Source organism: Podarcis bocagei (assembly GCF_964188305.1).
Source record: "Podarcis bocagei genome assembly, chromosome: 1".
NCBI lineage: Eukaryota > Metazoa > Chordata > Lepidosauria > Squamata > Lacertidae > Podarcis > Podarcis bocagei.
In genome coordinates this window covers 23,904,532-23,930,347 of record NC_138125.1, presented here as the reverse complement: position 1 = coordinate 23,930,347, position 25,816 = coordinate 23,904,532, and the positions used below count along the sequence as shown (strand labels likewise).

Below are 25,816 nucleotides of genomic sequence, written 5' to 3'. Positions count from 1 at the left end.
TAGGTGAGTTTCAGTGTGAGTTCTTTTCGTTTCGTTGATATGGATTTAAAGGGGGGTTTAGACCACATTCTGGTCCATTGAGTGGGGTTAATCTCATAGCCTATGTCATTCTCCCATTGTTTTTTGATTGCGTCTAGGGGATTTGCGGGATTTTGGAGTAGTATTTTGTATATTGCGGATACCGTCCCTTTACCGTTTCCCTTTGTTGTTAGGAGGAGGTTTTCGAAGGTTGTCAGGGGCCTAGTTGCTGCTGATTTTACTGTTGGGTTGTTTAAGAGGGCATGTAGTTGGTGTTGTGTTAACCAGGGCATTTGGGTGTCTTCTAATTTGTCTTGCATTTCTTGTGTTGACAAGGGTTTGTTATTTTTATAAAAGTCTATTAGGCGATATAAGCCTTTGGTTCGCCAGGTTTTTATCTGGAGGTTTTGTGCTGCATGGTGGAATAATGGGTGGTACGCCAGGGGGATTAGTGGGGATGGGGTTGGGGATAGTTTGCCTATTTGTGTTTTCCATGCTTTGAGCATGGTCTGTGTGTACCTGTTAAGTGTTGTGGGAATTTTCTTTAGTTTGTTTGGGAGGAGTGGGTATGTTGTGGTGCAGGTATTTTCAATTGTGTCCCTCTCTAGGTGTACCCATTGTTTTGTCTCATCTTCTAGTATATATGGGATTATATGGCGTATTTGGTTGGCAATGTAATATGCTTCTATGTTGGGGATTCCCCATCCTCCTCCTGAGGTGGGGAGGTGCAGGTATTTGGGGCTTATTCTTGGTTTTTTATGTGAGAAGATGAAAGAGTGTAGTTTTCTCTGCCTACTGCGGAAGTGGGTTGAGGGGATCCAGTTTGGGAGGGTTTGGAATAGGTAGGTTAGTTTTGGGAGTGTGATCATTTTGATCATGGCTATTTTGTCTGAGAGAGTGAAATTCATGTTATTCCATCTCTTTAGGTTTTTGTTAATTTGTCGCCACAGGGGCTTGTAGTTGTGGAGGTACAATTTATTGAGGTTTCTGGTTATTTGTACCCCTAGGTATCTGAACTTGGTGTGGCAAAGTTTTATTTTGGTGACCTTCGTGAGTTCTTTTTGGGTGTGAGGAGGGGTGTTGAAGCACATAGCTTCTGACTTTGTAAAATTTACCTGTAGGCCCGACACCATTGCAAATGTGTCGAGTTCTCTGATTAGGGAGGTTGCTGTGCTTATGGGGTCTGGTGTTGTGACCATTAGGTTATCTGCAAAGAGCCCTAATTTATAGGTTCTGCCTTTTATTTCCACTCCCTTGATGTCTGTGGCTGCTCGGATGTGGATTGCTAAGGGTTCCAGAGCCAGGAAAAATAAGAAGGGAGACAGTGGGCATCCTTGTTTCGTGCCTCTTTGGATAGCTATAGTATTAGAACCCATATTGTTAGTTCTGCATTTTGCTGAGGCTTGGGAGTATATTTGTTTGAGGATTTGTAGGAAGTTGGGGCCAAATTTCATGTTAGTTAGTACTGCTAATATGTATTTCCATTCTAAGCAATCAAAGGCTTTGAGGATGTCTAGGGACATAATTGTCAATGGGAGTTTAGTTGCCTTGCTGTGTTCGATCAGGTTCAGTAGTTTCCTGATGGGGTCTGTTATATTGCGGCCAGGGACAAAGAAAGTCTGGTCTGGGGCTATTAACTTGTGTAGGAAGATTTTTAGGCGGTTGGTCAAGATTGATGTGAATATCTTGTAGTCTTGGTTTATTAATGAGTGTATCTGAAGAAGTGTGCATGCACACGAAAGCTCATACCAAGAACTAACTTAGTTGGTCTTTAAGGTGCTACTGGAAGGAATTTTTTTATTTTGACTATGGCAGACCAACACGGCTACCTATCTACTAATGAGATTGGGCGGTTGATTCTACTTTGAGGCTGTCTTTTAGTGATTTTGGGATGGAGACTATTTTGGAGTGGGTCCAGGTTTTGGGGATGGGGCCCCCTTTTATGATGTCGTTGAATAGGCGGGTCATGTAGGGCATCAAGGGTTCTTTGAATTTCCTATAGAATTCTGCTGTGAAGCCGTCTGGGCCTGGGGCTTTGTGTGGTTTCAGGTTTTTGAGGACCGCATCTATTTCCTCTGGGGTGATAGGGCTGTCCATGAATTCCTGTTCCTCATCAGTTAGGGTAGGCATGGTCAGTCCTGCTAGAAATTTTCTGATTTCCTTCTCTGGTGGGTTATGGGAGGTGTATAGGTTGGAGCAGAATTCTGCAAATTCTGAGGTTATTTCTTCGTGGGAGAATGTTATGTTGCTGTCTTTTTTGGTGATGCAGTGTATTCTTGTTTTGAGTGCTTTTTTCCTACAACTATTTGCTAGTAATCTGGAGTTTTTCCCTCCATATTCATAGAAATGTTGTTTAGAGTATAGAATGTTGATCATTGTTTTGTTAATTTCTAGGGAGTCTAGTTCTCTCCTTTTTTGTTCTAGAAGTTTGAGGAGTTTTTTAGATCCTGTTTGTTTGTAGCGTGTTGAGAGGGCTGTGATGTCTTGTTCTATTTTGCTAATTTTTGAGGAGGTTTGTTTTTTAAGGAATGTTTTCTCTTTTATGCAAGCTCCTCTGGTGACCGCTTTCATTGCGTCCCATAGGAGGGGGGTTGTTATATTGTCTACATCGTTTTCCTTGAAGTAGTTTTGGAGGGTTTTTGTGAGACTCTCTCTAATTTGTTTGTTTGTAGTTAGGATGGGACTGAAGGACCATGATGGGGTGGTTTGTGTTCCTTCTCCTATTTTAACGATGACTTCTACTGGGGTGTGATCTGTGATTTTAATGTTACCTATGTTTGTTGATTCCACTGAGGGGATCAGACCCTGTGTGAGTAGAATGCTGTCCAGTCTGGACACTGTATCATGGCGTCCTGATTGGAATGTATAGCTGATGTCTCCCGGGTTTTGTTCACCCTAAATGTCGTAGAGACCCCTGTTTTTTAGCATTTTTAGTAACTTGTAAGAGTTCCTAGTTGTTGGGGGTTTCCTTCGGAGGAAGGTTGCCCATGGGGTTGTAGGGTGGATATCTTTCAGGGATATACCGTTCATATTTAGATTGAGGTCCCCTCCTAGGATTGCTTCCCCTTCAGAGAAGGAGAGGAATTTGTTTAGTGTCTTCTGGAAGAATTCTAATTGTTTCGCGTTTGGGGCATATATGGAGCCGATTGTCAGTTTGATTTTGCCATCTAGTGCCCCTTTAGTGAAAATGAATCTGCCTTTTTTGTCCTTGAGGACTGTTGTGGCAGTGAAGTTCAGGTCTCTACTGAGTATTATGGCTACACCATGAGCTTTCCCTGAGCCTCGTGCGACCCACTGTTGACTGAAGCGGGGGTCGCTCAGGACTTTGCTGCCTTTGGGTGGGTTGTGTATTTCTTGTAAGTTAGAGGTCAATTGCTCTACGGAATTCTAGTCTGGCTGCCAGGGTTTACCCAGCCGGTAGAATGAGTGCAGGCAGCTTGTGTCTGGAGGAGGTGAACACAAGGTAGAGACTGCAGCCTGGGCGAGATTTCTTACATGCTGGTTAAACATCTGCCTCACAACAGATAAAGATCCTCTCCTTAGTGAAGTTTTGCTAGATCCCTTTCTTTCCCCAGGGCTACAACGGTTTAAGATAAAGGGACAGCAACTTGTTCTTAAATGTAAACTATATGTTGATCTCCGCCTGCAGTTCCTAGATCAACTCTGCATCCCCAAATGGAAACCAGAGTTAGAGGTCATACATTTTCTATTATTGGGGAACAATCAGGAGCTCACCAAGTTAGTGGCTAAATATCTTTATCTGTTTTTTTGTCATCGAAACACACTGCAGACGCCTGATCTCCCTGGAGACCTAGAGATGTAATGCTAGATTGCTTTGTCTCTTTCATTTGACAAATGTTTTGTGTCACTGGGAAGGCGGGAATTCTGTATTGATTGCTATGGATGTTGGTATGTGATGCCAATAAAAGGTTTGATGATGATGAAACTGGTAATTAAGCAGCACAGACATAGCTGCAGTAATCAAAAAATAATACTGATATTACAAAATTTCTCCCTAGTTTCTCTTAAATTTCCAATGAGTACAAGACTGTTTTTAAAAATCAGTATTTGCTCAGCGTCCTGAAGATAATGGTAGGAGTCAGTTAAAGCTAAGCACTTTCAAGTCCCACTTGAAAGAAGTGAAGGAGTTGAAGGTGGCAACTTAGTTGAAGCATTATATGACTTTGCCTGTGCTAAGGGGAGGGGCAAACTCAATGCTTTTCTGGAAGTTCCATTAATGCACTCCCTCGGCATATAGGGCACATATACAGGAAATATGGTTCGGATTGAGCTATTGGGACCCGATTGTGCCGCTGAGGCCCACCGCCTTTCAAGGTGTTGCTGCCAGGCCAGGCAGGAGCAACAGCCAATGCCCAGACTGCCAGCTTTAATGGTCCTTCTTGGCAGGGAATCGACCAGGGTTCCTGGGACTGGGGAGATATTTCCTGCAATGACTGGAGCACGTGAGGCCAGAGCTCGAGGGACCGCAAACGTCGCCCCCACTCCCCCCTCAGAAAGCAGTGAGCAGCTATTTTTCTCAGGAACCACAGAATTGTATTTCTTGCTGTAACCCATTATAATGGTGGCTTTTCTGAAATCAACTTTTAATTTTTGTTTTTTAAAAAAGAATTACATCTATTATAAGGATATCTGGATAGTGGTGAAAAAATGCTGGGTTAATGACTCCAGTGTCCATTCTAGCACTAGCTTCCTACTTTGACATGTTGGAAGAGTGAAGGTTTGTCCTTAACAAGAACAACAATTATTACAATCTCATAGACATTTTTCATTCACACATCAAAAGCATCCTTAACCTTCAATAAAGTGTCCACATCCACACTCGTCTCTTTTACAAATGAGTCAATTGTATCATTCAGAGAAATATGATTTAATATTCCCAGGTGGTCAAAGTACATGTTGAAGATACCCTTTGCCGGGGGGAAAACCTTGGCATATCTCAGTACACCTACAGAAAAGGGGAAATATAAATAATGGGCATGCATCAAATCTTATTATTATAGGAAGCATGAGTTTATTCTAGAACAATAGGTTTCTGTGACTATTTGGAGAGATCAACAGCTCTTCCAACCCATATTTAATCAATGCAATGAGGAAATAGATCGTTTTGATGAGGATAAAGTATATCTAAAATATGCAACTTCAGACAATAGTTCCTAAGGGCCAGGATCTAACAAGGTCATATGTGGTCAAATACTTTGAAGCATGCAAGGAGGTGTTGTTCCATTTTGGAAGAAGCTCCTTGTGCCTCATGGTCTGAATGGATTGGTCTGTAATGGAGGGTTTTGGAAGGTGGGGGTAGATGCAGGGTGCTGCAGCAACAAATGAGTGGATTAAAAGCTTCTAAGACCCACTAGAAGATTGCAACGGCTCTTTGGATCCCAGCCAACCATACTACACTATGAGATATCAGCAAGCAGAATGCATAGGGCATTTATTCCCTGGAGAATAATGTGAAAATAGGGGCATCAGGAGACAAGATAATAGCCTTTGCTGTTGGTCACCCAAGTTCCTGCAATCTCACTTAAGGTAGAAGTCATAGAAGATGCAGTGAATCTATGTCTCTAGTCTACATGGTTCTTGGTTTGGGCACCCTTAGGGCTCCCTGGTTCTGCCCAGCAGAGAGTGAATTCCTTAGGTGCATCAGGTGCTTCCACTTGTTTCTCCCTACCTAGCTATGAGAACACATAGGTTGGGGGACCCGGTTTCTTAGCCTAATCTCATATTTGAGTCTTCAAAGACTGCAGGAGACTCCACTTTTTAATGTTTTCCTACCTGCCTTAGTGTAGAAAAGGTTTGCCGCGTCAGTCACAAATATAATCGCTTGGGTGTAAACACATGAATCTACATCTATAACCATCTCAGCATTTAAAGTAAAGAATGGTGTAAAATAGCTGCCTCCATCATAAGAAATCCACACCTAAAAGGGAGGGGGAGAGACAATAAAGAATATTGTATAAGAGATCTTTGTTGACATCCATCTGTCTTGAGAGACAATGGATTGCGCCTCTAGGGGTGAAGTCAAACCACTGTGTTAGCAGCACTGAAGTGACCTCCCAATAATAATAATAATAATAATAATAATAATAATAATAATAATAATAATAATTTATTATTTGTACCCCACCCATCTGGCTGGTTTTCCCAGCCACTCTGGGCGGCTTCCAACAAAGATTAAGAATACATTAAGATGTCACACATTAAAAACTTCCCTGAAGAGGGCTGCCTTCTCTTTGACATCTGATGGGAGGGCGTTCCACAGGGCGGGCGCCACTACCGAGAAGGCCCTCTGCCTGGTTCCCTGTAGCTTTGCTTCTCACAGAGGGAACTGCCAGAAAGCCCTCGGCGCTGGACCTCAGCATCCGGGCAGAATGATGGGGATGGAGATGCTCTTTCAGGTATACTGGGCTGAGGCTGTTTAGGGCTTTAAAGGTCAATACCAACACTTTGAATTGTGCTTGGAAATGTACTGGGAGCCAATGTAGGTCTTTCAGGACTGGTGTTATATGGTCTCAGCGGCTGCCCCCAGTCATCAGTCTAGCTGCCGCATAGTTGTAGTTTCCGGGTCACCTTCAAAGGTAGCCCCACGTAGAGCACATTGCAGTAGTCCAAGTGGGAGATAACTAGAGCATGCACCACTCTGGCAAGACAGTCCGTGGGCAGGTAGGGTCTCAGCCTGCGAACCAGATGGAACTGGTACACAGCTGCCCTGGATACAGAATTGACCTGCGCCTCCATGGACAGCTGTGAGTCCAAAATGAGTCCCAGGCTGTGCACCTGGTCCTTCAGGGGCACAGTAATCCCATTCAGGACAAGGGAGTCCTCCACACCAGGCCGCCCCATCTTCCAAGAACAGTACTTCTGTCTTGTCAGGATTCAACCTCAATCTGTTAGCCGCCATCCATCCTCCAACCGCCTCCAGGCACTCACACAGGACCTTCACCGCCTTCACTGGTTCTGATTTAAAGGAGAGGTAGAGCTGGGTGTCATCTGCATACTGATGAACACCCAGTCCAAACCCCCTGATGATTTCTCCCAGCGGTTTCATATAGATATTAAAAAGCATGGGGGAGAGGACAGAACCCTGAGGCACCCCACAAGTGAGAGCCCAGGGGTCTGAACACTCATCCCCACCACCACGTTCTGGACACGGCCCAGGAGGAAGGAGCGGAACCACTGTATGACAGTGCCCCCAGCTCCTCTAGACGGTACAGAAGGATGTTATGGTCGATGGTGTCAAAGGCCGCTGAGAGATCCAGCAGAACTAGAAAACAACTCTTACCTTTGTCCCTAGCCCGCCGGAGATCATCAACCAGCACGACCAAAGCAGTTTCAGTCCCATGGTGAGGTCTGAATCCCAATTGGAAGGGATCCAAATGGTCCGTTTCCTCCAGGCGTGCTTGGAGTTGTTCAGCAACCACCCGCTCAATCACCTTGCCCAAGAATGGTAGATTTGAGACTGGGCAATAGTTGGCCAAATTGGCCGGGTCTAAAGATGTTTTTTTAAGAAGCGGTTTAATGACCGCCTCTTTCAGCGGGTCTGGGAAGGCTCCCTCACAGAGGGAAGCATTCACCACCCCGCAGAGCCCATCGCCCAGCCCTTCCCGGCTCGCTTTTGTCAGCCAGGATGGGCAAGGATCAAGGAGACAGGTGGTCAGTTTCACTTGTCCAAGCAGCCTGTCCAGATCCTCGGAGGTAACAGATTTGAATTGATCCCATGTAACAGGACCAGACAGAATTCTAGCACTCTCCCACCCTGGCCCTGCTCCCACGGTGGAGTCTACCTCCTGCTGAATCTGAGCGACTTTATCTGCAAAAAACTTTGCAAAAGCACTGCAGGAGATCTTGGGGTCCCTACCAGGCCCCGGTGGTACAGGTGGTTCCGATAGATTGAGAACCACCTGAAAAAGTCTCCTGCTGCTGTTTTCTGCAGATGCAATGGAGGCGGCGAAGAAGGCCCTCTTCGCCATTGCCATTTGGTAGGCTCGACGCTGAGCTCTAGCCCGTGTCCGGTCTGATTCAGAATGAGTTTTCCGCCACCGGCGCTCCAGCCGTCTCAATGATTGTTTCATCACCCTCAGCTCCAGGGAAAACACGGGGCTGTCCAGGCTCCATGCAATCGGAGAGGGCGCTTCGGAGCCAGACAGTCAATAGCCATGGTTAACTCCTCATTCCAGCGTGCCACCAGGGAATCAGCTGAAAGGCCATCAACTTGGGATAAAACATCCCCTACCACTCTCTGGAAGCCAATTGGATCCATTAAGTGGCGGGGGCGGACCATCCGAATCGGTCCCACCTCCCTGCAGAGGGGAAGGGTTGCGGAGAAGTCCAGTTGCACCAGGAAGTGTTCTGACCATGGTACTTCTTTTGTTTCGCTTTTAGTTAGTGTCAGATCATCAACATCTGTAGAGGTAAACACCAAGTCTAAGGCATGTCCGCGGCTATGAGTTGGGCCATAATGACAGCTAATAGGAGCCACAAGTGAGAGTTGAGCACAAGGTAGGAACTAAAGGTGGACAAACTACCCCAGAAGGAGCACAACGTGTCCCCCAACAAAGGTACTCCTCCTTCTCTAACACCCCATCATTTGAAATACCTAGAAGCACCCACCACATTGTCTTGAAGATGCTGACGAATATTTACAAAAAGTCACATAGATGCAGACTTCCAAGGGAGAGGAACGGTAGTTTGGCTGTCTCTCTGTTAGCTCCTGACTATTAACCACTCTGAAGATAAGGGTGATCTGGGAGTTATGCTCAAATGAATGAATATTCAGAAACAAGTCACTGGACAATATATCCCACAGGATAGCAACTCTGTTGCATGCCTGCAGAACTCAGATTACATGCATCTTACTCAAACACATCCAGCAAGCCAACCTTTGACCAGCGTGCAGGACAACACACCTTTCAATCACCCAACATCATGACCATGCCAGGGGGCAGTCAGGTGAGCCGTCCCAGGCACCTGCCCAAATTTGCATTGAAATTGCTGCCAAATCAGAGCCTTTTCCTCTCCGCTGTAGCAGCAGTTTCAATGCAAACCACTTTCTCTTCCTGGAGCAAGCTGTGCTCTCACTGCCCACCAGAGTCAAGACACCCATATTTTTTTTTAAAAAGAAATTAATAATGGTTTGATGTCTTAACCCAGATGTGAGACAGCTTAGCAATGTAAAAATGCAGGCTGAACCATCATGCAGGACAAAGGAAGATTACCCTAGCCACAAGCTAAGTACAGAGCCATCGAGAAACAAGATGGGGCCACTGGCAATCCAAGAGAACTGTCCTCCCCTCCCGCCCCCCCTAAAATATAAACAGAGACAGGAAATTTGGAAGGTTGCCAGGGTAACTGGGTGTGATGTCACAAGAAGAGTTTGGGGCTTTGGGCAGGAGGCTTGGAACAGAAAAAGGAAAGGAGCACGATCTTGGCAGGCAGGCCGCGGGGAAGCTGGGAGAGATGCCTTGGAATGCAGTGCTGGGGGGGGGGGAAGCCTCTCTTGAGATAACTGTGCTGTTAAGATCTGGACCCCCTCCATCTAAATTCAGGTGTAACTATGTGAATAAATCCTAACTCTTAAAGCTATGACAGCCTCCACTCAAACCCTCTAAGTGTCTCCATTTCCCAGGGATGTCCTGATTTAGAGAAGCCATTCCCGTTTCTGATTTGATCCAGGAATATCCCACTTTTCCTTAGGATATCCTTATTTTCATTGGGAAAATGTTGGATGGTATGGAGTTATCCAACCCCCGAGCTGTATGAAGGCAATCCATAGGGAAGGTGTTTTTTTTTAATGTTTAATGTTTTATTATGTTTTTACATACGTTGGAAGCTGCCCAGAGTGCTGGGGCAACCAAGTAAGATGTGTGGGGTATAAATAGTAGAATTATTGTTATGGAATGGGGCGTTCCTATTTTCATCGGATAAATGTTGGAGGATGTGTGACTTCTGTGTCTTGATTCTCAAGGGAAACACGGCCGCAGGGTGAGGGTCTGGAACCCCCAGAATCCTGTTACCGCTTGACTGAGGTTGAGGGTCGGCATGCCACCTTTGCAACACTATGTGCCAGTTGTTAATACACCTTCCTTCTTACACACCTGATTGCCATATGCATACAGAAAATGGCTGTTTGTGTGAAAATACAATCCATTTGGTATAAATCGCGGATCTGGAAACCAGAAGGCTGGGAATTTTCTTTTTTTATTCATGCTGCCGTCTGTTAACTTATGCACTGATATCAATGCCCGATTCTAGGAAGAAAAAGAAAGAAACACAGTTAAACATATGCATTATCAAAGAAAGAAATGATACAGCAGAAACACAGTGTCCAAGCAGAGTGTTAGAACTGGGCAGGTATAGTTGCCCTAACATGAGCCAATTCATACCTGGTTAAGACCTTCTCATTGCCAGGAAGGCGTTCATTCATAGCTGTCAACGTTTCCCTTTTTTTAAGGGAAATTCCCTTATTTTGAATAGGATTCCTTGCAAGAAAAGGGAAAAGTTGACAGCTATGTGTTCATTGAAGGGAAGGCCCTGGTCCATCACTTAAAGGTAAAGGTAAAGGGACCCCTGACCATTAGGTCCAGTCGTGACCGACTCTGGGGTTGCGGCGCTCATCTCACTTTATTGGCCAAGGGAGCCAGCGTATAGCTTCCAGGTCATGTGGCCAGCATGACTAAGCCGCTTCTGGTGAACCAGAGCAGTGCACGGAAACGCTGGTTACCTTCACACCGGAGCGGTACCTATTTATCTACTTGCACTTTGACGTGCTTTGGAAGTCCCAGCAGGAGTGTCAGCTTGGCCCCACGACCGTGGGTGCCCAGGGTTGTGGGTGACATGCAGCATGCTTGGTCCTGACACCAAAATTTGTGGGTGCCACAGCAGAAACACAGTGTCCAAGCAGAGTGTTAGAACTCGGCAGGTATAGTTGCCCTAACAAGAGCCAATTTAGACCTTATCAGGAAGGCGTTCATTGAAGGGAAGGCCCTGGTTCATCCCTTAGGCATAGCTAATAAGCACTTTCTGAGAGGCTGGGACCTCTAAGTTCAGAAAAGAAGCTGAGAAAAGGGAACATACACGAAGTGCTGGCTCAAAGAACTGCCATATGGAGCCAGAACTGCACTCAGATGGGCAGAATGCCCTGCTGCAAGAAGATCAAGTAATCCAAGTACGGATTTCATTTTCTTCTCTGCCACACTGCTGCTTCTGCCTCTTCAGGAAGTGCTTGTTAGACAGGCCTCAAAGTCCCAGCAGGAGTGAAAGCTTAGCCCCGCGGTCGTGGTTGCCCAGGGTCGTGGGTGCCATGCCGCATGCTTGGCCCTGACACCAAAATTTGTGGGTGCCTGGCCCCTTCATGGGGAATTTTGTGGGTGTTTGGGCACCCAGGGCCCCAGGGAATTGGCACCTATGAGTCCCAGATTCGGGACGTTTAGTTAGCTGAATGCCCTCGTGCCTCAGAGGGAAGGCAAGACTGGCCAAGAGCAATTAAACAACAACAACACACTTTTACTGACCTTAAGAATGCAGTAGAAGAGGTGCATCTGGGCACTTCCTCTGCCTTCTAAGGGGCAATCAAAAATATATTGCCTAATTATTGTTCTAAGGGAGGGAGAAGGCACTTGTGGCATTTGTAACTGACAAAGAAGAAATGTTTTAGAAAAGACAACAGTTGCAGGGATCAGAGCACCAGAAGATACAATGCCTCATTTGAAAATGTTTCCTTTTTAAAACATCACCATAGCCATTGTTTTGGAGAAAATATCCAACATATATATTGGAATCATGGAACTGAAAGAGAACAGAAGGATCTATATTCTTCAGAAAGGCATTCATAGACTACCTGTGAACTTAGGTGAACTGTGGAAGTTTATGTGTTAATTAGTTAATTAATATCCCACCACTCCTCCTGAAGGAACTCAGCTTGGCAGTGGGGTGGGGAGGGAGTTGAGGCTATTGCAGGACACAGGTTTGATATTGGAGGGTCAGCCAGGGAAAATGGGGAGAGGGGGCTTTCAATCAGTTGTCCCATCCATTGTGAATTGCCCCCTTTCTAATTCAATTCAAATGCTTTCACCAAACCATAAATCACATCACAAAAAATGAGAATCCATTCTAAACAAGAGCAGCAAATTGCCATCTGTTCAGAGTTATCAATTAAATAATAATTAAATCAGAGTCTTTTGGTGCACTGTACCTGTTGAGATAACAAAGCGATGCCAGTGTTCTGTTCATAATCAACAAGAAAAGAAACCACCCGTCTGGATAAGTGCCTTTCACCTTTCATTTTGTGAGGCAAGCAGCTATGCCATTTTTGAAATGTATCATTGCTATAGAAACAAGTGGATTCCTGTTTTTTTAATTAAAAAAACAACAAGAAGAAAAGGATGCAAAGTAATTGATTTAGAAATATATCATTGTTCGAACTTAAAAGCTTTGCTAAAGAATCCACTGAGCTCTGAATATACAGGAGTGGCTAGTGGGGAGGGGCAATGGTGTGTACCTGGCCTCCTAGCAGGACAGCCACTGCCACTGACCAGGAGGGAGAAGTGGAGGGCCAAGGCAACAGAAAGGTCAGAGCTGTACGGTGCACCAACATGCTGATGTTGATGATGATGCACTTATGCAGCAGTGGTTTCCCCATTACCTTGCCCCTCCTGTCCTCCTTCCTGGTAAGTGGCAGCAACTCGCCGTGTCAGTGCTCCACTCAGCAGGCCTCTCCTGTATAAAGCAAACAAGAAGCAAAGCAAGAAGATTTTACAAGAGCAAGGGCCAAATTGCTCATTATTGATGCTTTTTAAAAAGTACACACAGGTCCTACTAACCAAACACTATGCATTCCCTGGAAATCATTTGATGGGCAAGCATTCACATCATTTCCATCAATTCCTGTGCGAACGTTTCTAACCGTGGTCTTTGTATGATCTCTCCACCCCACCCCACCCCCACCCCAATACTGTCTCTCCATGGTTTCTTCCTGAGATGGCTGCAGCTTAACAGCAAAAGAAAGACAAAGGGGGGAAATGAATTGTCCAATCTCTCCTGCTCTGATTTGTCCGATCTCTCTCTCTCTCTCTCTCTCTCTCGCTCCCTCCCTCCCTCCCTGCATGGTTTCTTCCCCCAAATAGCTGCCACCGACTAGCAAAGCACAAAGATGCAAGGAATTAAGAAAGTGGGTAAACTCTGGATGTTCAGATATCTGAATCTGTGGAGTGTATAGCGAGGCATAGAATAATTCTTTACATTTGGACATTTTGTGAATTTTTGCATGGCTAGCAGGCAGAAAGCAGGGCCTGTGTATATGTTTAAACTGATAGAATTTTCTGCCAGAAACTGTTGTGGGACTCAGAAGCCTGGATCAGAAGCCTGTTCTGGATTGGGGCTCTGAACCTGCTTTTTTGGACCAACAGTACTGAACCAAAGGCCCTGGTGAATACAAGGACGTGTGGGGACCCCAAACAGTGACTCCTCCAAAGACCTCAGTGATCAGGTAGTGATCTAAAGGTTGAGATGCTCCTTATGCTATCATAAGCTCCTTATGCTACAAGTTAGGGCTTTGTAAATAAATACAAGAACTTTGAACTTATCCTAATAGCATATGGCAGCCAGTTCCCTAAAAGCTCTGATAGTGACCACAAAAGCTTCCAGTAATAAATTGGCTCAACTGTCCTTTTGATTTCTGAATATTAATTTGCCAAGGTGGCCAGGAAGTTAAATTATGTACTGAACAGAATGCACCAAACCTCAACTATATTTTCATAAGGTTTTATCGTCATTTGCCTTACCTGGCTCAATGACTTATCTTTGTTGAATGACAGCCCAACATAGTCTGCTGCAAGAAAAGCAGAAATATATTAGCTACAACTCAGTGCTTGCACTTCTAAAATATAGTTTACAAAAGGCATCAACCCAGTTTCATGTGAACAGTTAAAAAGAACTCAGGGTGAAATTTTGAAATTATTTTTGTTACATGCCTTAAAATATATAAGTGTGTATGAGCGGAGAGGCATGCTCTCTGCCTTGAGCTGGTTTATTGCAGGCAAGCATTGCAGGAGCACTCTTTGCCTCCACTTACACTAAGGAGTTTTGTAGTGTGCTATTTTGTCCCCCATGCTATTCAACAGCTACATGAAGACATTGGAAGCAGACATTAGGACATTAGATGACACAGCTATATTTCTCCATAACATTGGAGAACCCATGGATTCAAGTTACACATTCTACACATATAAATCACTTTTCTTTACCAATCTAGCTGAGTCCCTGGTTTCCTTACTTTCATATAATTCTTTATTAGCTAGACACTGGCGGCTGTACCATATTTCAGCTTTAAGATAATCATCCTGTGGGCGGAAAAAGACAAGGAAATACTTAGCATGCCAAGTGAATTTGCATAGTATAGCTGTTAAGATTCTGAAAGGGTCTGCTGAGGTACAAGTCGTCCTTTCTAACTATCACACATTGCCTAAAAACCTCTGTGGAACTAAGGAAGACAGTGGACAATACTGTCAAATGTCAGAAAACAGCACTAGCTTTCTAGTTTCTAGTGGCAATGCCAGTGATATTAGTAGTGGTGCTGGTGGTGGAACAACTCAAGAGAATTGATGGCCAAAAGTAGACAGAATTACAGAGATGTCAGAAGCAGAGCAAGATGTAGTTGAGATACCAACTTCCCCAAGATCTCATTCCAGCTCCCAATGATAGTCAGGAGAAAAGAAAGGGTTTAAGTGAAAATGCTCCTGCCAAATGAAACAAAATGCCTCCCCAAAACTACTACCCCACTGCCTCTTTCTGTTCTTCTCATGCAGCACAGAATTCTGATTTAACACATTGACAGCTGTTTATATAACCTTGTCAGGGAATTCACAGATCAAAGGATAGCTATATGGCCTCAATGGGACCCAATTCCTCTTGTCCTCTGAAATTATAGCACACAAGTGGAAACTAGCAACTGGAAATATACAATGCACTATCCCATGTCTTGCTTTCAAAACTCACTGCTTTATCACAGTAATTTATATACTGCTTAATTGCAATAGCCTCTAAGCAATTTATAAAAGTTTTTGTGAGTTATAGCTCTATTCTCTGTATTAATGGGAATGGGCCAAGAGGGATCCCTTCCCCCAACCCTCATTCAGCTTGTTACTCCAGCAATCTCCAGGATGAGTCTGTGACTGGGACAAGAGTAAAAGGAGTTCATCTACACACACCCCTCAGCACAGCAATTCCTCTGTGAACTGCGACTGTGATAAACCAGTAGTAGTAATAGTACTACTACTACTACTAATATACCGCCCTATAACTGCAGATCTCAGGGCAGTTCACAACAATAAATTTCAATTAAAAAACGCAGATTACATAATAAAAATAAAAACAAAGACGGCCCAATACAGTGGTGCCTCGCAAGACGAAAATAATCCGTTCCGCGAGTCCCTTCGTCTAGCGAAGCAACCCTATTAGCGGCTTAGCGGCTTAGCGCTATTAGCGGTTTAGCGGATTAGCAGCTATTAAAGGCTAAAAGGCTATTAGCGGCTTAGAAAAAGGGGGGGGGGAGCGAAAAAAAATCGGAACACTCGCAAGACGTTTTCGTCTTGCGAAGCAAGCCCATAGGGAAATTCGTCTTGCGAAGCAGCTCAAAAACGGAAAACCCTTTCGTCTAGCGGGTTTTCCGTCTTGCGAGGCATTCGTCTTGCGGGGCACCACTGTAATTCCCCTGTCTACAAACCATGCAGTTGGTCGGCATGGGGGGTGAGGTGGGGTGGGGGTGGAGAAATGAAGTTCAGTGTCTTCTGAGAATATAAAAAGCAAGGCGTTGGCTATCAAGCAACTGATTCCTGTGAGTTTTCCTGTCAATTGTGTTGTCGCTAGAAAGCTATGTTTATTGGGCTCTGTGTGTGTGCCTGCAAGCTTCTGTCTTCTATGTGTCGTCGAGGTGGGTGAGGGCATGGAAGCAACACGGCTGATTTGCAGGTGTCAGTTGCCTAGCATACAGAGATTGCATTGTGTCAGTGCTGGGGTGTGTGTGTGTGTGTCACAATATATTGCTATGTTTTCTCTCCTTTAGAGTGCTGCCATTTACATTTGAACTTGCAGCTGGAAATGCATAGGATTCTGACAACACATTTGATGTCAATACTAAGCCAATGTTAGCATTCTGCCCAGTGTACCAGGGTCTCTGGATTTCATTGTTAGGATCCGTATACTATGTGATTTATGATCCTTGGGACACTTATTTCTAAATGGCTAACAAAATGAATGCCAGAAAGAGTTTCAGAAAACATTATTTGTGAGATGTTACAAAAACACACCACTGAGAACAACAAACACAACATTTAGCAATTTCTCACCATTTCAAAGCCACATAAGGTTGGTTTGTTGAACTGAAATAAAACACAATAAGACCAAATTGTATGAATCATCACTTTCTCTCCCACACTTTTCACAAGCAATTTCACAAGTGTATTACTTTATATATTCATTTACCACTTAGACTCAATATTATTAACATGGTCATTGGTTGTTTTGAGTGACATAAGAATCCTGCTTCCACCAACAGCCTGGGGCAACCTAGCCAGGGCATGTACTTTTCCTGTGAGATAACAGGAAATAACCAATAGCTACAAACCAACAGCTAAAACACCTAAGGAAATCAAGTACCATGCCCATCACTAAAAAGAATTCAACAATGGTGCCAGCAAAATTCTCTGGGGAGAGGCTTCCAAAGACAAGGGGCTACAACAGAAAAGGCCCTGTCACAATCCCCTTCACTTCTAAAGGTAGCACTCCTGAAGCAGGGCCACAGAGATTGATCTTAATATAAGAGGTATCTATTAATTGCAGCAAAGCTACCGTTGGTGCAAAGAAAAAAAAAGAAAGGAGAAGTCCTGGATACCAAGATCCAAGTTTGGGGCAAGTACTCTTTATTGAGAGACCCCGGCAGATATTTAAAATCACAAAATATGCAGCAAAAGTGAAGCATGGGAATATGATAATAATTTTTATTATTTATACCCCGCCCATCTGGCTAGGTTGCTCCAGGCTGTCAAGACCTTTAAAATTTGTCCTTTCAAGTTCTTTCCAAAGTTTCCCACTTCCCCATAGAATAGAAAAAGACCACAAGTTTGGTAAGGTTAAAATGGTTCACATACGAAGCAACCAGCTTAGCCTCTTCATACACTTAGTTCATCAGGTGAACTGGAGAGAGAATGATTAGTACACAGATTAACAACGCAATCCTAGATGTGCCTACCCAGACACAGTTCTCACCATGTTCAATGGGACTTACTTGCAGGGAAATGTGTATAGTAGGGTTATAGTCTTAAGCTGAATGAGATTGTCTTCTGAGCAGACCTGTATGGCATTGAACTGTTAATAGATTTCAGGAGGAGATCTTCCAAACTTAGTTTTTTTGCAGTATGCTTACCAGTGGTTTTTAAAACATTAGATGATTGGGGGAAGGGGACACAGGGATATTTAGAAGTACACATACATACCTGCAACATCTTTCCAGTTACAATGCGCAGATCATCACTGATAAATAATCCTAGTGAGGTGAGGAGTACAAGACGAGTATTTGTTACGGTGAGATCCACAAGCGCAAGTCCGTAACAATCTTGAGGAGAGAAAAGGCACTGTGAGTAACCTGAGTTGCATCTTTCAGACTTCCATCATTACTTGTTATAGACATGGCAAATTACACCCATATTGAGACACCCAGATCTGTTGGGCAATCCATGCACCTGATATGCATTTGAAGAAGGTCTAGATTTATGTGGTTTTTAGAGAGGGTGGAGTGATGAAATCTGCTCTTTCGAACCCTGCTCCTTTGCTGCATTTTTTTAAAAAAAGATATAGCAAAGGCAAGTTCAGGGGGCAGCAAGAATAGAGGCTGACTTTTCCCACCCTGCCCATCTGACTGTGTTGCTCCAGCCACTCTGGGTGGCTTCCAACATTTATAAAAAACAATAAAACATTAAACATTTAAAAAACCACCTTCCCTATACAGGACTGCCTTCAGATGCCTTGGAGGTCAGATAACTCCATACCCTCCAGTATTTCTCAGATGAAAATAGGGCTATCCTAAGAAAAAGTGGGGCATTCCGGGATCAAATCAGAAACCGGGACAGCTCGTCTAAATCTGGGACTGTCTCTGGAAAATAGGGACACTTGGAGGTTCTGCACTCCAGAGTAAAAAAAATGGCAACCCTGGGAACCACAGCTGAAAGCACCAGTAGCCCAACATGCCAGATTCAAGGCTGGCATCAGTCAAAAGCCCTAAACAGGCTGTAGAATCTGACCTGTCAATCCCACCCCAGGGAGAGAAGACCCTAAATGCTGAGGGATGAGGGTTCCCATAGCCAAGAAGCTGAAATTTGGGACCCAAGGAGGCAGAGATTCTTTCTTATCACTGTCCAAAGAAAAGGGATGAGGGAGGGCTCTCCAGATCCTAGGGTTTTGAACTGGACATCACACCACAACCTTCACTCTGAGACCTACAATTACTGTATTGGTCTGAATATAGGCCACACTTCCCCCCAAAATCTGGCTCACATAAAACCTGAGTGCAGTCTATGGTGACAATCTTATAAGTAGAGAATCTATGTTTTGAGAGATCTCATTTTAGGGGTGTAGTCTGTATTCGGACCAATGCCGTACATTCTATGAAAGTGCAACGTGTTCTAAGGCCTTGGGGTAAGACAGGCTACAAATAAAAAGGAAATGCATATGGGTTAATTAAACAATTGAAAATAAGAATTACCGTTTTCCAAGATGGCACAAATGGTAGCAGACAAGTTAAACCATACCGTATCCCCACCCATAAATCCACTGTCAGTCAATCCTAAAATTAGTCCTTCAAATACAAAAGAAAACTAATCATTACATGAAAACTGAATCACAGTATAAAGCCAGGCTACCATCATTTATTAAACTGTTATAAAGCTTCATATTTCCCAGAAATTTCAGCAGTGTAGCTGGTTTGGTTCGGAGGTTTCTCTGTGATATTTGAGTTTATTTACAAATATATGTTGAGTCTAGGTAGAAGAACAACCTATCACCACAACAGCAGCAAAATCAGGAAATAAGCACCCCTGTATCCACAGATACAATTAAAAACTCAGCTCAAACCTACTTGCACACACTGAAAGAAAGCATGTCTGCCTGCTTTACTAGTACCACATATCTAAGTTAATAAGCACAAGCAGGTGGTTCAGTATGGGGTGGGGTGGGGCACAGTTGCAAACATATCCCTGGCGTATTCCTGTGGTTATTGTAGAATACGCTGCAGTGTAGTGGTTGTGTCCTGTCCTCTCCTTCCCACCTGAGATTCTCAGGAAAATGCTCTAGTAGTCATGCTTTTCACCATCACACACATATTTGACTAAAAACAAACAAACCAGTGAGCAAATAATTCAAATTAATTGTGGTTTTTTTTTTGGGGGGATACCATTTCAAAAAATGCATACCTACCATTTATTCCATCTATTTTGAATGGTCGGTATGCAAGTGTCATTTGCTTGCCAAGCTAAAATAGTGCCAGCGATGCACAAGGTTTGCAAAACTGCAAATGATCTTTTTGTAAACAACAACAAAGTCTTTTCCATTGCTGTGAGAGGGAATTGTCCATGAAAGCTGCACCAGGCCCTCTGAGAACAACAGAAGGTCCTCAGTCCTGTTGCTCCAAGGGGAACTTGCTCCTCTACTCTTTTCAAAGCACATGGCAGCAAGAAGGCCTTTCCCTGCTGCCTAGGGTTGCTATATTTCTAGAAGTAAAAGTTGCTGAGCTTTCTGGGAGAAACTCAGTCAACACAATGGGACTTACTTCTGAGTAAACAAGTATACTTATTTTAAAATGTTGCATCCCACTTTACCCACTTGGAAAATGAAGCTGGTGGATCAGCTAATTATGTAAAAATGCAAGATACTTACCTATATTTTTAGTTTTATAGATCAGACCAAGTAATGCTACATCACTTGCACAAGGAGTTTTTGCTATTTGGATATTGGCTACTTCAGACAATGTATCATTAATATTCAGGTATTCACCAAGGGTCCAAAACCACTGGAGAAGAGGATCTGCAAAAGAGCACTAATGTTTAAGAAAGCAAAAATTCTTTCTAGGAAATATGCGACTATCTCTGAAATTTGTGGAGACACGCTTGGAGGTGAGTAAGGGATGTTATCAGTCTGGTCCAGGGTTGGGGTGGGGGATGGGAATGGGACTGCCATCACTGTGGTGGAAGGTAGGGGGAAATACAGAAGTGGGTGAAGGCATACAGAAGAGACAAGGTTGTCTAAGTCTGCTGGAAATTGAAGCGTACTAGGAGACCGCTTCAAGTAATGAGTACCTTCCTTAGACCTGTTCTTAGTAGAATACACACACACACACACACACACACACACACACACACACACGGGATGCTCTCTTTTTTCATGAGGGTGGCTATTGGAAATCCTGCCAGTATTATATTTTGTTTTGATTGACATATTTTATGTGTTGCAATTTTATCATTCATTTCTTCTGTATGCATATGTATCAATGTTGTTTACTGCTTTGGAGCCTTTGGACCAAAAAAAGCGGAATATAAATAAAACATTCCATATCTTATGAATAAATTCAGAAAACTTAATGTCCGTGCTAATTTCCATGAAACCACAATTACTTACAAAACCGCAAACACTCCCTATGAGCTATGACGTACCTCGTGTGACATCCAACAAGGTTCCCGTAGTAGTGAACATATTTAAACCATGATGCATATTAAATTTTACAAACCATTCCTCAATTGGATTAATATCTGTTTCAGCGGCATGTACAAGAAAGACAGAGACAGATTAGTCATATAAGTACACAAGTATTATGGGTGATATCCAACGTCAGGCAAACAGGCCTTTGCTCACACAACATGGTTTCCTTTTCTCCTCCCTCTTGCAATCCCCACGACCAAACCCTCTGGAGCAAATTTCAGGGGGCAAAAACTCGTCGCACAAGTGGAAACCCATTCCACTTGCAGATAGACACATGTGGATATTGCTGTATGCTTATGTCAATATTACTCGGCTACGAGAGATCGCCAAAGTTGATGACGACTACATGCTCTTCTCAAATTTGCCTACAATGGTGCACTGCTCTTCAATTGAATTCTTAGTAATGTACAGCCCTGCATATTTTTTCTAGCCAATTAATTTTTCTATTTTTTTCTATTCAAGTTACAAAAAGTTTTTTGTTTTAAGTTACAAAAATATCACAGTCAAAATAAATGCAATATACATTATCCCAAAACTTGCTTTCTCTCCACTGAAGTTGGTATACTACTTATGCACCATTTGAGATTGTGCCAAATGCTCACTACCAAGTTTCCAAATTTCCCCCCTGCCAGCAGGATTTTGTGCGAAGTTTTTCTTTTGAAATGAAATGTACTCACCACCTTACGTGAGTACAAAAACAGCAACAACAACACAAGGAAGCATCAATAGCCTGTGAGGATAAATAAGTGGAAATTATAAATCTCTCACCTGTATTATATGTTAACTCTTCTCGGTTGATGTCAATACTCCACGAATCCACACCTTCTCCCTTTTGTTTAAAAAAAGGATGGCAACCCAAGATTTTTAGTCTTAAATACTTGAAGAGTCACATACATTTAGGTAAACTACTGTGCGGACTGATTTTCCAATTATGAATTTTCATAGCTGATAGTCTCATAGCTTAAGAACTGTTTCTCACAGTGGTTTGATATGTATTTTGTTGTTAATGTTCATGAAATGAAGTACTAACAAGAATTCTTTCAAAGTGTTAATTCTATTGTGCAACAGAAAGCTATCACTTGGCTTTGGAACACATTTTTAAAAGAAAAGCCTGACAAGCTTTTCAGATACCTTTCAATTGAAAAACTTTCTAAAAAAATGCCTAAAGTAACTGATATTATAGTTTGAAGTCTTGCTTTTTTCTGTTATATTTTACTCCCAAAAGACCCATTTATCCCAAATAGAACCCAATATGGCAGACATGTATGTACTCTCTCTCTCTCCATATATATATATATATATACGTGATCCCAGTGAGACCCCAAGATGAAATTTTGCAAGTAGCCCTTAGAAATATTAAATAATCCATACAATGTTTTGGGATTTTTCAAAACCATATTAATTTTTTTAATCACTTTTAATATTTTTTTTAGCTGACATTTAAAATTTAAAGTAAGTCCATTATGTGACATGTGCTATTAAAGCCCATGAAGTTCTGAAGAGATTGGTGTTTTTAGCTTTGATGTACCTCAATTCTGGGCTGAGCTCTTAAGCTTTTTGTGTAATCCTGGAAGGCTAAAATTGTCAATTTTTAAAAATTTCAAACCCTCATAACTAAAAAATGGGCTGAGGTTTTTTAAAAAAAAGTTTTAAACTTAGTTTTCTTCATTCAACAAGTGTGCAAAATATGAAGAAAATTGGATGACATGAGGTATAAAAGTTGGATAACTTGACATGGAACGACCCTCCTACGGATCACAACAAATGGTATTCAGAAGCATACAGCCTCCAACTGTGGAAGCAGAGCATTGCATCCATGGTCCATGGAGGGCACAGCATCGCCACCATCATTGCTAGTAGCCACCAGTAGACATCCTCCATTGAAGTAGCAGAGAGCAAGCAGAAACTTCCCCTTTCTGGCATGCTACAACATGATCCAGAGAGTAAGGTGCCCGGCTCCTACTAATACAGAAAATGCCACTGGCACCTTACACTGTTGGAAACAATGTAAAGCACATCAGGAAAAGCTCCATGACTATGATACTTGATTCCTGCTAACGCTTTTCACATGCATTTATTTGCAGAGTTCATGTGGGGTTTGCATTCTTTTAAGGAAAAGGTTAAGTTAAAATCAGCAATTGACAGCTGCCACTCTATTGCTTATTGCTTATTATCATTATTATTACATTTGTATACTGCCCTATATCCACAGATCTCAGGGCAGTTCTAAAATAAAATCACAACATAAAAACACAAAATACATAATAAAAACAAAAAAACCCACATTTTAAAAAATTGTATAATACCACACCATAGTTCAAAGGGGATACAGGGCTGGATCTACACTGACTTGTTTAACGTTATTAGAACAATATTAGATATATTGTTACAAAACGTCACAGGGCATACTTGCAAAATAAAGCTTCTTTCTTTTTCTTTTTTTACCTTTTTTAAAAATCAAAACAGCTGTCTCCCTACTGCCAGTTGCTGGTTGCTCTGCAGCACCCTCTGGTATCACATTTTAATAAAGCATTATGAACGTTAAAAGTAGGACGTGATGTGTCCATATGGTTATAAAAACCGTTCCTTAAGCCTTCCTTAATGTTAAAAACCATGAGTGCAGATCCACCCCAGGAACCTTCCTTAAACCAAGTCAGATTGCTTGTCCATCTAGCTCAGGCCGGCCCAACTTTTATACCAAGTGGGCCACAAGAGCACTCTGACCATGTAATTTGTGGGCCACACACTGCCTTGATGAAGTTAGCACTTTCCCAGCTTCGGGAAGGAGGTAATAGGGTTCTAGTACCTTGCCAGAGCCTTCGCACCTCCTTTCCCAAACCCAGCACCTCACTTAGCTGGCTTTGGGAAGGCAGTGTGAGGGCTGAGAGGGCATCAAATGTTGCTGAGGGCCAACAAAAAAGGTCTTGAGGACTGCATGCGGTCCATGGGCTACACATTGGACCACTGTAAGTTTCCAGCCGAATGTTATGGCATTGTTTAATAAGTATCCGGTGACAGTGGCTGTCCTGAGTTCAGGCAGAGGTGACCACCTGCTACCTGATCCCTTTTAACTGGAAATAGCCAGGGAGTGAACCTGGGACCTTCTGCATGTAAATGATGTGCTATGAGCCCTTCCGCAATGCTTTACCAGAGTCATTTTGAAGTAGAAGACTTTGGAGTAGGTACTGTTGAAGATCTGGATGCTGGGAGCAAGACCAACTGAAGTAAAAAGAACTAGATTCTTCCGTCTGTTCTCCTCGGTGTCGGGCTTATTGATATTATACAAATGACAGCGGACAGTCTTTAACAGGAAAAAACACCAGGATTAACATATGAAGCACATATCCACAACATCTGGAATTTTTAAACCTTTAAATGGCAACCTGCATTGATTTCAAAAGCGGAAGCTGCAATAAGTAAGTAAGCAAGTAAATAAATAAATAATTATTATTATTTTTTCTTTTTTAAAAAATATTTTTTAATTTTTATTAGAAAAGAGATTCGCTTTACACATCAAACATCAGATACATATATACATACAGTTAAAAGGAAGAAAAAAAAGAAAAAAGAAAATTAACAAAAAAACAACACATTCAGAAAAAAAAGAAAAAGAAAGGAAAGAAACGATAAAAAACAAACTTCCGTTCAACTTGGTCCAGGATTACATAACCATTATATAATCTTTGCAGTAGAACTTACATTAGTACTTTACATCGAAGGTGTTAATTATCTTCTGCTGTTGTGTTACTAATGCCCATATTGTTCTCAACATAAATTAAAAAATTCTTCCATTCATCTTTAAGTTTCGTAGTATTATTTTGCCTTATCTTCTGTGTTAATCTCGCTAATTCTATGTATTGATATAATTTCACTTGCCACTCTCCGGTCGTAGGCATATCAGGGGATTTCCATTTTTGTGCAATTAAGATCCTCGCTGCAGCTGTCGCATATTGGAAAAAGGTTTGATCTGATTTTTTTATTTCCTCGCCAATCATGCCTAAAAGAAACAACTCGGGTATTTTGGGGAAATTGTATTATATCTTTGCCGATATAATGGCAAGTAGACTTAAGAAGTTATTAATGAAATACATACATAAAGATCAAGCGGGATTCCTCCCTAACCGATATCAGAAAGATAACGTTCGCCATATATTAAATATCATTGAATATCTAGATACAAGGATAGACACTCCAGCAGCATTAATCTTTATAGACGCCGAAAAGGCTTTTGATAATGTCTCCTGGGAATTCTTATCACTATGTTTGGAAAAGGCAGGTATAGAAGGCCCCTATATGAAAGGTATCAAAGCAATATACTCGGAACAACAGGCCATGCTGATTATAAACAACAGCCTGACCAAACCATTTAAGATCGGGAAAGGTACAAGGCAGGGCTGTCCTTTATCCCCCCTGCTATTTATAATGGTTTTGGAAGTTATCGCAAACAGAATAAGAGACGTAGTGAGTGTGAAGGGGATAAGAATTGGAAAGAAAGAATTTAAGCTAAAGGCATATGCCGATGACCTAGTCCTATCCCTGGAAGAACCAGTGGACAGTGTATGTAAGGTGATAGAACTATTAGAGGAATTCGGCAGACTGTCAGGATTTAGATTAAACAGGAAGAAAACAAAAATTTTAACAAAGAATCTGGCCAATGAGGACAAAACCCAATTGGAACAAAGGACTGGTATAAAAATTGTGAATAAGGTAAAACACTTGGGAATTTGGCTATCTCCGAAAAATATAAATTTGGTAGAAGATAATTATGACAAGATTTGTCAGGAAATAAAAAAAGATTTGGACACCTGGCAGAGGCTGAAGCTTTCATGGACGAGGAGGATGGCGGCGATTAAAATGTGCATCCTTCCAAGGTTATTGTTTTTGTTCCAAAATATCCCGATAATCAAAGGCACCACCCGTTTTAGGAACTGGCAAAGAATTTTGACTAAGTTTATTTGGCAGGGGAAGAGAGCCAGGATAAAGTTTAAATACCTGACAGATGCAAGAGAGAGGGGTGGTTTTGCGGTACCGAATATAAGGT

The 25,816-nt window shown here is 42.5% G+C and overlaps 1 protein-coding gene across 5 annotated transcripts in view; it reads right to left on the bottom strand.

Moving 5' to 3' along the window:
- LOC308574593 (cation channel sperm-associated auxiliary subunit beta-like) overlaps positions 1-25,816 on the bottom strand; it is a 56,035-nt gene that overhangs the window by 23,939 nt on the left and 6,280 nt on the right. For 4 of the 5 annotated variants that reach the window (XM_081172602.1, XM_081172606.1, XM_081172605.1 and 1 more), the window contains 13 exons: positions 23,924-24,076; positions 21,544-21,604; positions 20,730-20,825; positions 19,957-20,103; positions 18,788-18,880; positions 17,523-17,641; positions 16,377-16,409; positions 14,306-14,372; positions 13,815-13,861; positions 12,227-12,379; positions 10,131-10,283; positions 5,812-5,956; positions 4,833-4,984 (listed from right to left, as the gene is read on the bottom strand). In XM_081172602.1, coding sequence (XP_081028728.1) covers positions 4,833-4,984; positions 5,812-5,956; positions 10,131-10,283; positions 12,227-12,379; positions 13,815-13,861; positions 14,306-14,372; positions 16,377-16,409; positions 17,523-17,641; positions 18,788-18,880; positions 19,957-20,103; positions 20,730-20,825; positions 21,544-21,604; positions 23,924-24,076 — 1,419 coding nt within the window. The remainder of the gene's footprint in view (positions 1-4,832; positions 4,985-5,811; positions 5,957-10,130; positions 10,284-12,226; positions 12,380-13,814; positions 13,862-14,305; positions 14,373-16,376; positions 16,410-17,522; positions 17,642-18,787; positions 18,881-19,956; positions 20,104-20,729; positions 20,826-21,543; positions 21,605-23,923; positions 24,077-25,816) is intronic. The other variant, XM_081172603.1, reaches the window with a different exon arrangement.